This window comes from Oncorhynchus keta, chromosome 10 (genome assembly GCF_023373465.1).
Source record: "Oncorhynchus keta strain PuntledgeMale-10-30-2019 chromosome 10, Oket_V2, whole genome shotgun sequence".
NCBI lineage: Eukaryota > Metazoa > Chordata > Actinopteri > Salmoniformes > Salmonidae > Oncorhynchus > Oncorhynchus keta.
This window is the reverse complement of record NC_068430.1, coordinates 63319991-63333036: the sequence shown is the minus strand read 5'-3', so window position 1 is coordinate 63333036 and position 13046 is coordinate 63319991. Positions and strand designations below refer to the sequence as shown.

The 13046-nt window shown below is 41.8% G+C and overlaps 1 protein-coding gene across 1 annotated transcript; it reads left to right on the top strand.

Moving 5' to 3' along the window:
- Positions 1–319: 319 nt before the first annotated feature.
- On the top strand, positions 320–11335 carry LOC118389189 (nucleolar protein 11-like). The gene is made up of 18 exons (XM_035779007.2): positions 320–520; positions 966–1079; positions 1217–1273; positions 1520–1671; positions 1935–1992; positions 2166–2307; positions 3127–3327; positions 3603–3679; positions 3795–3918; positions 4171–4265; positions 4373–4438; positions 4621–4805; positions 8440–8565; positions 8965–9198; positions 9548–9626; positions 9901–9993; positions 10099–10206; positions 10716–11335. Exons 1-18 carry the CDS (start codon positions 374–376, stop codon positions 10827–10829), a joined length of 2172 nt encoding a protein of 723 aa, XP_035634900.1. The 5' UTR covers positions 320–373; the 3' UTR covers positions 10830–11335.
- The last annotated feature ends 1711 nt before the right edge of the window (positions 11336–13046 follow it).

Below are 13046 nucleotides of genomic sequence, written 5' to 3'. Positions count from 1 at the left end.
CCTATGACGGTGCCACTTTAAAAGTCACTGAGCTCTTCAGTAAGGCCATTCTACTGCCAATGTTTCCTATGGAGATTGCATGGCTGTGTGCTCGATTTTATACATGTGGCTGAAATAGCTGAATCCACTCATTTGAAGGGGTGTCCACATCCTTTGTATAAATAGTGTATATTGTATATAATCACAGGGGCACAGACCGCTACAGGCGTCACACAACATTACCACAACTCAATATGAAATACCATAAACTAGTCACAGGGGGGCGCTGTCTGATCTTACCGAAGTTGTTCATCTTTACACCAGACACTGAATACTCTATGGTAGCCGTGCGTAAGTCTCGCGAGGTTTGCACTTCCTATTTTCTTCATCCAGCATGGCCACGCTGTTTGAGGGATTCACGTTGTGCGGACTTGTACAAACGCCAAGAGCTTCAGATTCGGCAATTCAGGGAATTGAACTGGATGGAGACAGTGACCATGCCGTCGTCACCGATTCTACGAGAGCTGTCACTTTATACAAGGTAATGTTGACCAAAACAAGTGGCTGGAATGTTGAACCAGCTCAGCCGATGGGATGATGGTACACTCGTGTCCATTGACATTGCAGTAGGGGATCCGACGTGTTTCAAAATATAGCTACATATAAAAATAGAAATCGCTCACTCTTACCAGTATTGCAATGGTGTTCAACAACGATCTAGCTACAAGTCTGCGTATTCATAAGGGTTACTTGAATCAATCGACGTGCACACGTACTGTTTCAATGAGAACAGTAAACGTTACTACTAGATAGCTGCTTGGCGTGGGTTTGTTTGGTTAGCTGACGTTGGTGCCACTGTCAAAAAGGTAGTCACACTCGTCTTCTACTTGAATATGAACTTAACGTACCTTTTTTATAATGACCAAGGTTGTGTTTCTGTTGAAAAAATGCATGTGGTGTTTACGTATGAGGTGCTGTGTTGACAGGTTTCAGACCAGAAGCCTCTGGGTAGCTGGACGGTGAAACAGGGACAGTTGTTGACTTGTCCTGCAGTGTTCAACTTTCAGACCAAGGAATATGTAGTGGTCTCTGACAACAAGGTAACACTTGTGGACAAGTCCCACAAACATATAAACTAAACCCATTTAAAACATCTGGATTTGACAGTTGAACTTGATTCTTAAAATAAAGTTTTTGTCTTCATGTTGTTCATGGTCAATAAATGTTTACTCACTAGGTCATCAGAGTTTGGAAAGAAGAGGACCTCAATTTAGACAAAGCATTTAAAGCAACTGTAAGAATGAGCTCTCTCTTGCTCCCTCACACACATACAATTTCAATCTCATCTGCTTTGACTTTGTCAATCATGGTGACATACTCTGCAAATGAACATGACCTGTGCCAGCGAAGTCATTGTACCATAATCGAACAAAAATATGCCATGTACATATATCTCAGGCTTCCCTCTGACTTTGCAGTCATTTTGCGATGTCTCACAGTTATTGGTCTTTAACTACTTCCGTGTCTGCGTGTCTCTTAGGTATCTGCTGATGTATGGAGGGTCCACTCTGCCCCAGGGGGAGAGCCTGTGGTGCTGTTTCAGAGAGGGGCAGTCAGACTCCTGGACTCCCTCCTCTCTGTCCCCCAGCAGCCCATAGAGGACATCCTGTCAGAGGAGGAGGAGGACATAAGGTCAGACAATGGACACTAGTCTGGATTAGCGATCCATAACCTTCGGGTTGGTTGGCTTTAGTCCCATCACTATAGAGGCCGGTTTGCTTATTCTCTTACAGAGCCATGGATATTAAAAAATGTAGTCTAAAAAAAACTTGCAACTATGTTAATTTACAGTGAGTCAGAGGCAATGATAATGCTGTCAGTACTTGGCTCGTTTGGGTAACAATAGTTTGTGTGAGAAGCACACAGTTGACAAATGTCTTCATGTTACCTCATAGGTGGAGCACCAACATCATGGCTGAGAAACAACACTTTGTCCTTTTCACGACAGAGCAGGTAGAATATCCTTTCCTTGCGCTACACCAGTACACTGAATAGCCGTGTGCTCAATGACCTGCCAATGAGCAGGCATAAACCTGGTGCCATTTACAACATGCTATATTTTGTGCAAGTATGAATTCGGTGCCACACTGTCGTGCTTAACATGGCTTCCCTGTTGTCCGTCACAGAGAGGGGAGCACTTCCTGTATGTGCAGAGGCTCAACCCCAACACCCTACAGAAGTATAGGCTGGAGAGCGAAGACTCTGGAGCTTCCCCATTGAGTTTCTCTGCCTCTCTCCGGGACAAACACATCAACCTGCTCTACCTGTGTGAGTACGGCAGTCACTTCCCTGCCGAAGTAGTATGTTATAAATGTTAATGTAGTGATGTTAATTCAGCTTTTAAGATGCAGTGGTCCTTCTGTAGCTCAGTTGGTAGAGCATGGCGCTTGTAACGCCAGGGTAGTGGGTTCGATCCCCGGGACCACCCATACGTAGAATGTATGCACACATGACTGTAAGTCGCTTTGGATAAAAGCGTCTGCTAAATGGCATATATTATTATATTATTATATTAAATTGTTCTGGCATTTCCTGGTTGTTAAAATTCTAATAGTTATTTTCAGTTTGTGACAAAACAAACAATGTATCGTGTAGAGAATCAATGTACCATTTCAAATGCTGTGAAATGTCTTTTAAATAACCACAAATAATGTATTTTCAGCTGTTTGAAGCTGGTGTACAAAACCGAAAGTAAAAGACGCGAAAACGAACCTTAAGAACAGAGAGCATAGAAATATCACACATAGAACATATGTACTTCTTAGACTTTTTTTCAATGAGTGACAGATCTATAACTCACATTTCTGTGTGAATTTGGTCATGTTGCCCAAAAAGTTACATTTCAGCTTTAATGGTGTGTGTGTGTGTCCCAGATAACCAAAATACTGTTGAAATGGTAGTGCATTCGATATCAATTAAGCACTTCACAAACAATGAAAAACGGTTGTTGATCATCTTAGCTCCAGTCTCATGATAGCACTTATGGTTTTCCTGAGAAACTTGCTCTCTCAATTATGTGATGGTGTCATAAGGCTATGATTGACCTGACTTGCGTCTCTGTCTTCTATCTCACTCTCTTTTCTCCAGACCCTAACGGCTGTGTGTACCAGAGTGTGGTGGCAGTGCAGGGGCCTGTGGGGCTGGAAGGGGTGCAGGCCCTGCCTCGTAGCCTGCGCCTGCGGCTGCCCGTTGGGGAGGGGGAGCTGGGCGCTGCCTCGGCTGTGGCCCTGGACGAAGCTCATGTGGCTGTGGTGGGGATGCCCCATCCTTCCGCCAGGACTGGCAAAGGTAAATATCAGGGTTGGGATCAATGCCATGTCAATTCAGGAGCGAAACTCAAATGTCGATTTTCCTCATGTGGGAAATTGGAATTGTAGTTTACTTCATGAATTTGAGTGAATTTTGATTCTCACAAACATTCACGCAATCCAACATCAACACTTTTCGAAGTTCAGATTTGATTCATGTAAACAATGTGGTGATATCTTCCCCTTGTATGCTTGGGAGCTTTCACCATATTGCTGACATCCATCCAATCCTTCTTATTTATTTTTTTATTTCAGATTTCCTCTGCATCTGGAATACTAATTTCCAGACTCTTCAGGCTGGCAAGGAGATGGTGGGAAGAATCCGTGGACAGGTAGGAATACTCAGAATTGTGAATTTTTGCCTCAACTCAATACTTGTATCTTGCACTAAATAAGACCCGCTTCACTCCTATTTATATCAATGATCATTCCTTCGTTTCCCCTCAGGTCTGGTGTTATTTAGGGAAGCTGTTTGTCCCTCATGGCAAGGCCCTCTCCGTCATTCCCTACGAGTGTCAGAAGTCCTCCCTGGCCTCAGCCCTGGGGAAACTACGACACCCTGGGATTGCAGGTCACACGGCATCTTCTCAGTAAAACAGTCACCAGAGTGGCGTTAGTCGTCCTTGACAGTGTCTGGTTGAATCTAAAATGGCACCCTATTCCCTATATAGTCCACTGCTTTTAATACACTCCCTAGTGTCACCTATCTAATGTACTTAATCTGTCAATTACTGTTGAAATTATCTGAATTGCATCGCTTGAAATGTTAGTTTATAATAACAGTTTAGTGACTGGGATTTTATTTCATTTGCGTTTTTTTTAGTGTCCAAATCGTCAGTGGCTATCCCCTCTTGGAACACCCTACTCCATGGGGATCAGCCACAGGGGCCCACCAAAATAGTGGATACCAGGAAGAGTGTAAGTTAACCTGACTTCCAGAATTGATTGACCCTAACCCTAATACTTTACCACTAGAATGGATTCATGTTAATTTCACCTGTTCTGATTGGTCCTCCCTTGTACAGAAGCTGAGACGGAAGAGCCAATCAGCGCCTGCCCTCACAGTGGACCAAGTACTGGAGCTTATCAAGGTATTTTAGATCAACAGTTCATTTTGCTCTTCTGTTTTAGTCTCAAGCAGGTTTTGATGTTGTACATTGTGAGTGACCCACAAATGACCAGTCCCTTTCATAGTATATTTATATAAAATATAATTGTCCTCGAGGAAATGTTAAGTCATGTGTTGACTGTGGTCCATCTCCAACCCTTCCAGACTGGTCCAGTGGAGGAGGTCCGGAAGGAGGTGGAGGCCCTGGTCTCCAGAGGCGATGCCCAGGACCTGCAGCTCTCGGTGGGCCGGCTGGCCTGCCACTTGGTGGCCCGAAGCCAGGTCGAGACGGCCTTCTACGCTCCTGTGGCCTTGGCACGGCTGGTGCAAACACAGTGCCTTTGCCACAGGTGAGGGTGGCATTGGGTTGACTGGACCTCCTATGGCACGGGAGTATTTGTCCTTTGGACAGGGAGGTTATCAGAATGATGGGCGTGACAGGTTAATGATGCTGAAAGGACAACAACCATAATACCAGCACATGTAGGAGAGTGGCCCTTTTCCAAAAAGTACAGTGGTGTAGTAGGTGTTGCGTACACTCCCTTAATCCCCACTGATGCAAAGTAGTGTAGTGGATCTAATTATGACGTATCAATTATGTAGTACAATAGAGAAATCATATATATAAAGATGTACTCCTCAGTACCCCCCACAAATATAAATAAATACAGTTGAAGTCGAAAGTTTACAAACACTTAGGTTGGAGTCACCACTCCACATATTTCTTGTTAACAAACTATAGTTTTGGCAAGTCAGTTAGGACATCTAATCTGTACAGGACACAAGTAATTTTTCCAACAATTGTTTACAGATGTTGAATTATAAGTGAAATAATAATCTGTATTACAATTCCAGTGGGTCAGAAGTTTACATACACTAAGTTGACTGTGCCTTCAAACAGCTTGGAAAATTCCAGAAATTTGTGTCATGGCTTTAGAAGCTTCTGATAGGCTAATTGACATAATTTGAGTCAATTGGAGGTGTACCTGTGGATGTATTTCAAGGCCTACCTTCAAACTCAGTGCCTCTTTGCTTGGTATCATGGGAAAATCAAAAGAAATCAGCCAAGACCTCAGAAAAAAAATTGTAGACTTCCACAAGTCTGGTTCATCCTTGGGAGGAATTTCCAAACGCCTGAAGGTACCATGTTCATCTGTTCAAACAATAGTATGCAAGTATAAACACCATGGGACCACGCAGCCGTCATACCGCTCAGGAAGGAGACGCGTTCTGTCTCCTAGAGATGAACGTACTTTGGTAAGAAAAGTGCAAATCCATCCCAGAACAACAGCAAAGGACCTTGTGAAGATGCTGGTGGAAACGGGTACAAAAGTATCTCTATCCACAGTAAAACAAGACCTATATCACCATAACCTGAAAGGCCGCTCAGCAAGAAAGAAGCCACTGCTCCAAAACCGCCATAAAAAAGCCAGACTACGGTTTTCAACTGTACTTGGGGACAAATATCATACTTTTCAGAGGACAAATGTCCTCTGGTCTGATGAAACAAAAATAGAACTGTTTGGCCATAATGACCATCGTTTCCGGAGACACCTGAAACCCCACCTCTTTAAGGAATACCTAGGATAGGATAAGTAATCCTTCTCACCCCCCCCCCTAAAAGATTTAGATGCACTATTGTAAAGTGGCTGTTCCACTGGATGTCATAAGGTGAATGCACCAATTTGTAAGTCGCTCTGGATAAGAGCGTCTGCTAAATGACTTACATGTAATGTAAATGTTATGTTTTGAGGAAAAGGGTGGAGGCTTGCAAGCCGAAGATCACCATCCCAACCATGATGCACGGGGGTGGCAGCATCATGGTGTGGCAATGCTACCAAATACTAATTGAGTGCATGTAAACTTCGGACCCACTGGGAATGTGATGAAAGAAATTAAAGCCAAAATTAATCATTCGCTCTACTTTTATTCTGACATTTCACATTCTTAAAATAATATGGTGATCCTAACTGACCTAAGACAGTGAATGTTTACTAGGATTAAATGTCAGGAATTGTGAAACTGAATTTAAATCGATTTGGCTAAGGTGTATGTAAACTTCCGACTTCAACTGTGTGTGTATATACAGTGCCTTGCGAAAGTATTCGGCCCCCTTGAACTCTGCAACCTTTTGCCATATTTCAGGCTTCAAACATAAAGATATAAAACTGTATTTTTCTGTGAAGAATCAATAACAAGTGGGACACAATCATGAAGTGGAACGACATTTATTGGATATTTCAAACTTTTTTTAACAAATCAAAAACTGAAAAATTGGGCGTGCAAAATTATTCAGCCCCTTTACTTTCAGTGCAGCAAACTCTCTCCAGAAGTTCAGTGAGGATCTCTGAATGATCCAATGTTGACCTAAATGACTAATGATGATATATATATATATATATATTTTTTTTTTTTTTTGTATTTCTCCCAGACCTCCAAAATGGTCATTTTATAACATATCATAATAGAAAAACAAAAATGTGATGTTCAGGAGACCATTTTGGAGGTCTGGGAGAAATACAAAAATATTTTACATTTATTTTTAATTTGGTTCTCATCTGAAAAATATATAGGAAAACTCATTTTTTTAAAATGTAGAAAACAGGATTTTTCCTTCGCTGGGCAGGCCCCTTGGGTTTTTTCTTTAGCAAAATGTGAGTATACCCACTACCAGGCACCACTACACCACTGCATAGGGCCGATGGAAAGACAGCATAATGTTAAAGGATAGGCCGCCTATAAACTTGGACAGAATAAGCCAGTAGGTCCCAATCATGAGAAAATGAAAATCACAACATTTACGCTCATGTACAACTATTACTTCCCATTGCGTAAAACATTTCATGTTTAAGCACACAAAGTAACCAGTGTCCAAAAGTTTAAATACAACAATATTTCACACCTTATTTTGAAAGAGATTGCTAACAGCAAGCGTGGTGCAATAAAAAAAACACATTTCCACTCACCAGATGATCATTTGAAACTTAACTTCTTGTTGAAAGTTATTCTTGAAAAGTGAGAAGCTAACAGCCTCTGCAAACTGGTCTGCAACAAAAGATGGCTGCTAGACCGTGGGGAAACTACTGCTCCCTATTGTGTAGTGAGTGACCTGTTGGCCTTTGAGAAGGCAGTAGTTACCATGTGTTTTTTTTTTTTTAGCATAAATGGTCCCACCTATTACAAGTCAATTTGATTGGTTGATTAAACTGTCACTCCAAAATGTTACCCTAATACAGTTGAATGGCAAATTCCTTCTATCTAGCTTATGATGGCCTAGCCAATGGCTGTCTTGGCTATCTAGATTTATCTCCCAACAGACCACCAAAAAAAATCTTGATTGCATCTTTTTTTCTCTTCAGTGTTCACCTTTCCTGACCAACTAAATCTGAAGAGATTCAATCAGAACATAATTGAAAAAAACAATGTCATTTATAATTATTGTTATAATTATTTAATAAATTATCTGAAGTTGTAGAAGGCCCTCATTGTTCTCCACTGACTTCGGTTTAGTAATAATTTGTCGTGTCTCTATTTTCTCTCAGGTTGCATTTTTTTCACTATTCTGAAAGTCTAAAGAATCCATATGTTGTTCTGAAATGCTGGATATGTTGAACTCATTATTATGGTGGCCTTATGACAAAATTATAATCATGGTCTTGAATTGGACTTTTTCGGGGCTCAGTCTTGACTCTCGGACCGCTTGTCACCCTCCCGGTCTTGACTAAGTCTCGCCCCCCCAACCTCATCCGGTTTTGGTCTTGACTTTGACACTCTTTTCTCCGGTCTTGGTCTTGAATTGGTCTCGAACACTGCCAGACATCATAGGTGAAGACATGTTGGGTGGGTACCTATCCTATTTCTTTGCCTATCAGTAGCAATGAAGGAAAGGAGACTGGGAAAGGAAGCTTTTTGTTATAGTATTTTCACACAGACTGTTGTTGAGACCCTTGGTTTGGTTCTGACCTGTTCTATGTCTTTCTGCAGCATGTGTCCTGACCTCCTGCTGCTGGCTCTGGAGCACAAGGACTACTTCCTGTGTCAGCTCTGCCTGCAGCTCTTCCCAGACATCCCTGAGGGGGTCACGTGTGCCTGCCTCAAAACCTTCATCGGGTCAGTCTAACTCGATGGTGTATGGGGCGTCTTTTGTAACGACCTATACGTTGTGGATAAGATTAATTCTGGTGAAGTTCAGGATAGTGTTTCCTGCCAGTGCTGGAGCTTGATTATGTATTTGTTGGCCTAATTGTTTTGATGGTTGAAGTTTCTACTCATTGTGTACAATGCATATTCTTTCCACCACATTGTAAACCAAGCGCTCTCTTTGTGGCTGTGAATTGCTTTTTAAATGGTTTATTTTGAAGTTCTTTATTTCTAGAACTTGTTTTGTTTGAACAATTTCCAATGCTTCCAAGTGTTGTTACAGCAAATACATAGTTTGTCAATTCATATAAATAGCCTGAAATCAGGATCGTTGTTGTAACGGCTGTGTGTCGCTCTCCCTCCTCCAAGTGTGCCAGACGGCGATGTGGAGATGGTGAGCCTGGAGCCGGACAGCGTGTCCTTCATGGAGGGCCTGGTGGCGGCGGGGGCCCGGGGGGGCCAACAGAACGGCTTCAGCCCCCCTCTGTTTGAGGACAGCTGTGACCCCCACCACCAACCTAAACCTCCCCAGCACCAGGATAAGAAGAACCCCACACTGCAGCTGGAGGTCTGCCCCGTGGGTCTACACAAGGCTGTGCTACTGTATCCTTGTGTGTAGTCTGGACAACCAATACCCTAAACACTGTTCCATTGCGAGACTACAGTAATATCTGATAATGTCATTGTTGATTAAACAGTGTATTTGATAGAATCATCAATAGTCAGATGGATTGAACCAATACAGGGCTGTGTTACTGTATCCTCTCACTATAGGTTTGTTGAATTGGTTGATTCGTTCAATTGTTCATTAATAGGGATAGATACAATGACACATTTCATTGTCAACAGTCTGCTGCGATGCACCATAATGTTTACTGTGCGCTAATATCAGTCCATAGAAATGACTCTTAGACATGTGTAGAGGTGTTATAACTTAACTGTGCTGCCATAGTAATGAGGTCCTGCAGACGCCGTACAGTGACAACCTTCTCGTCCCCCACCTGAAGGACCTCAATGCTCCGCAGGTTATTGTGAGTAGCTACCTGTCTCTCATCTCCTTGACAATATGCCATAGTTGGGATCAATTCTATTTCATTCAAGTCGATTCAGGAAGTAAATTCCATTCTTCCTCATTGAAGAACAATAACATTTTGTTAACTTCCTGAATTGAATTGGAATTGACTGTAATCCTGCAATATACCATGGTGGGTTTTTATCTATTGACTTCCAATTTATAAACTGCAGTTAGCTATGAGGATATGTTGAAAGACTGGTTGCATCCTTCTATTTCCTTTCCTCTCCTAGCTCTTTCTTCAGTACCTCCAGTTCATCTATTTGAAATATTCCCAAGACGTCTACACACAAACGCCAGTTTTGAGATCGCCCACAATGACGCAGGTTGGTACATGGAAGCATTAAAGTTATACAAAAGATGAATGCATTAATTATATTGCATAGCATTAACTTAATGTGTGTGTTCTGAATTTCCTTTTTCTTTTCTAGATCATTGACTGGGTGTGCCTGTTGTTGGATGCTCATTTCACAGTCTTGGTCATGGCTCCTGATGCCAAAGGATTGCTGTCAAATCTCCAAAGCTTTGTCAAGTCCCAGGTATGTGCTTTCTCTTTGGTCCTCACTGCAAATGATAGTTGAGCATTTTTGTCATAATGGTTCCCTTGATAACAACTAGTGTCATTTGTTTTTATTGCTGTGATAATGAAACCCATTTGAGGCACCCAGGGAGGAATGTTTACCTCTTCAGTGGTTCAAACAGGAAAAGCAAGTGGTGTTGCCATTATAAATGCTAGCCGATTTCTGTCACGAGCAGCATCAACAATATTAGGATGAACACGATGCACGACTTTGCTCTCACACAGTCACACAAGGTGTCTGCGGATGTGCACTGGTTCGCTCCACTCTGCTAAACCGTGCCCGCTACTCAACCATCCCAGCGGAGGAGTTTAGCCACACGCTTCAACACTCTTATTTGTTGTGTAAATTGGCACACTACTGCTATTTACTTTGTGCATCTCCTTCATCTCGCTGACGCACATACTGTATGTATATGGTTCTTTGTTGTACGGGTTGATTTAACATCTATCCCTGTCTACCCATTCCAGGTGAAACTATTCTCTGAACTGGGGAAGATCGAGGGCAGCCTTCAAGAGCTCCACAAAATGAAGCCGTCGAAGGACATCAGCCAGTACTCCATAGAAGTCATTGAGCTTTTTTAGACCATATTTACAGATTATTTCCAATAAAACTCTGCCGTTGACCTTTTCCCCATTTTTATCTTGGTCAGTTGCATTGTTGTTCCACTTTGTATTTGGTATGCTACCAAAAGGTCCATGGTTCAACTGCTATATCATACCTCTCTACTGTAGATGCCTACGCTGGTCCCAGGTCTGCTTGTGCTTTCAACGATTAACATAGGAGTTGGCTGTGCAGCGCCCAAACATATCTGGGATCAGTCTAGTTGATTCCCAGATGTGTAGAGAAAATGATTCTCAAGTTCTGAACTGTGGCATTGCTGAGGCCGAGGTCCCTATAGCCATGTGATTTGTATTTGTCTGTATAATCTGAGGGTGTGTGTAGTAGAAATATTTGCTCATATGAATTATGAAAACTATAGTCCCATGATATTTCATCATGGCATAGATACTTTTAACCTATGGAACATACTGCCCCTTTTTATAGGAATATACTGACATGTCTAAAATAAAAATGCGTCTGAACCTTCCATATGGTTGACAATCTTGTGGTTGAATGTTGTATTTCATGAAGGCGATTTGGACAGTGAATAACGTCTCCCAATCACATAGTCGCACATGTTTTCTATAGATACATTTTTGTGTTACATTCTAACAAAGTCAATTCTGAATTCATATGACAGTATTTGTATTAAAAATACCCTATGCACAAAATGAAACTGGCCTTTGTTCCATCATGATGAGTTGTATGGTTATCATATGTATGTTTAAGTTAAGATTACATGGTACCCTATACAAAAGTATGTGGACACCCCTTCAAATTAGTGGATTTGGTTATTTCAGCCACACCTGTTGCTGATGGGCACGGGCACAAGTTAGGTTTTAAAAGTAGGTGGGGATCATGTATGTATGTATATATATATTTTTTTATCCAGTCAGACTCCAAACGGCCTACCCAACCACTGAAGCGCATAAAAATCGTCTGTCCTCTGTTTTAACACTGACTACCAAGTGTCAAACTGCCTCTGGGAGCAACGTCAGCACAAGAACTGTTCGTTGGGAGCTTCATGAAATGGGGTTCCATGGACAAGCAGCCGTGCACACAAGCCTAAAATCACCATGCTCAATGCCAAGTTTCGGCTGGAGTGGTGTACAGCTCACTGCCATTGGTCTCTGGAGCAGTGGAAACGTATTCTCTGGAGTGATGAATCACACATCACCATCTGGCAGTCCATGAACAAATCTGGGCTTTGGTGGATGTCAGAACGCAACCTGCCCCAATGCCTAGTGCCAACTGTAAAGTTTGGTGGAGGAGGAATAATGGCCTGGGGCTGTTTTTCATGGTTCGGCTAGGCCCCTAAGTTCGAGTGAAGGGAAATCTTAACACTACATAAATCAAATTGTATTTGTTACATGCGCAGAATACAACCTTACAGTGAAATGCTTACTTACAAACCCTTAACCAACAATGCAGTTTTAAGAAAAATTGTGTTAAGTAAAAAATAGATAAGTTCAAAATAAATGTAACAAATCATTAAAGAGCAGCAGTAAAATAACAATAGCGAGGGGGTACCGGTTAGTCGAGGTAATTGAGGTAATATGTGCATGTAGGTAGAGTTAAAGTGACTGCATAGATAATAAAGAGAGGGTAGCAGTAGCATCAAAGTATGGGTAGCTATTTGATTAGCTGTTCAGGAGTCTTATGGCTTGGGGGTAGAAGTCTTTTGGACATAGACTTGGTGCTCGGGCACCCCTTGCCGTGCGGTAGCAGAGAGAATAGTCTATGAATACAATGACATTCTAGACGATTCTGTGCTTTTCACTTTGTGGCAACAGTTTTGGGAATGCCCTTTACTTTTTCAGCACGAAAATTCCCACGTGCACAAAACGTGCAAGCTCCATATTACTGCTCATGATTTTGGAATGAGATGTTCGACGAGAAGCTTTCCACATACTTTTGGTCATGTAGTGTATGTAATTTAGATATCTACATCAATATTTTTTGCAATACCGCTAAAGGCTACATGCAACCAGAAAATGAAGTATTTATTTTTTAACACTTGGAGGTGCCCTTTTCCATTGTGTTGTACCACCTTTTGCATGAAGACTGTAGGTAATATCAAGACATTAACTACATTCAAATTTACGTAACAAATGTATAGTTGAATGATTTTGGGATTAGAAGGACTACCCTTTAAAGTGAAAATTCACATTAACGATTATTACATCATCAAAAGATGA

Excerpts from the sequence above, each read along its gene's own strand:
- LOC118389189 (XM_035779007.2), top strand. The coding sequence starts at position 374 with ATGGCCACGCTGTTTGAGGGATTCACGTTGTGCGGACTTGTACAAACG. Across the intron at positions 3,680-3,794 it reads TGGGAAGAATCCGTGGACAG|GTCTGGTGTTATTTAGGGAA; the intron begins GTAGGAATACTC and ends GTTTCCCCTCAG. Across the intron at positions 4,806-8,439 it reads ACACAGTGCCTTTGCCACAG|CATGTGTCCTGACCTCCTGC; the intron begins GTGAGGGTGGCA and ends GTCTTTCTGCAG.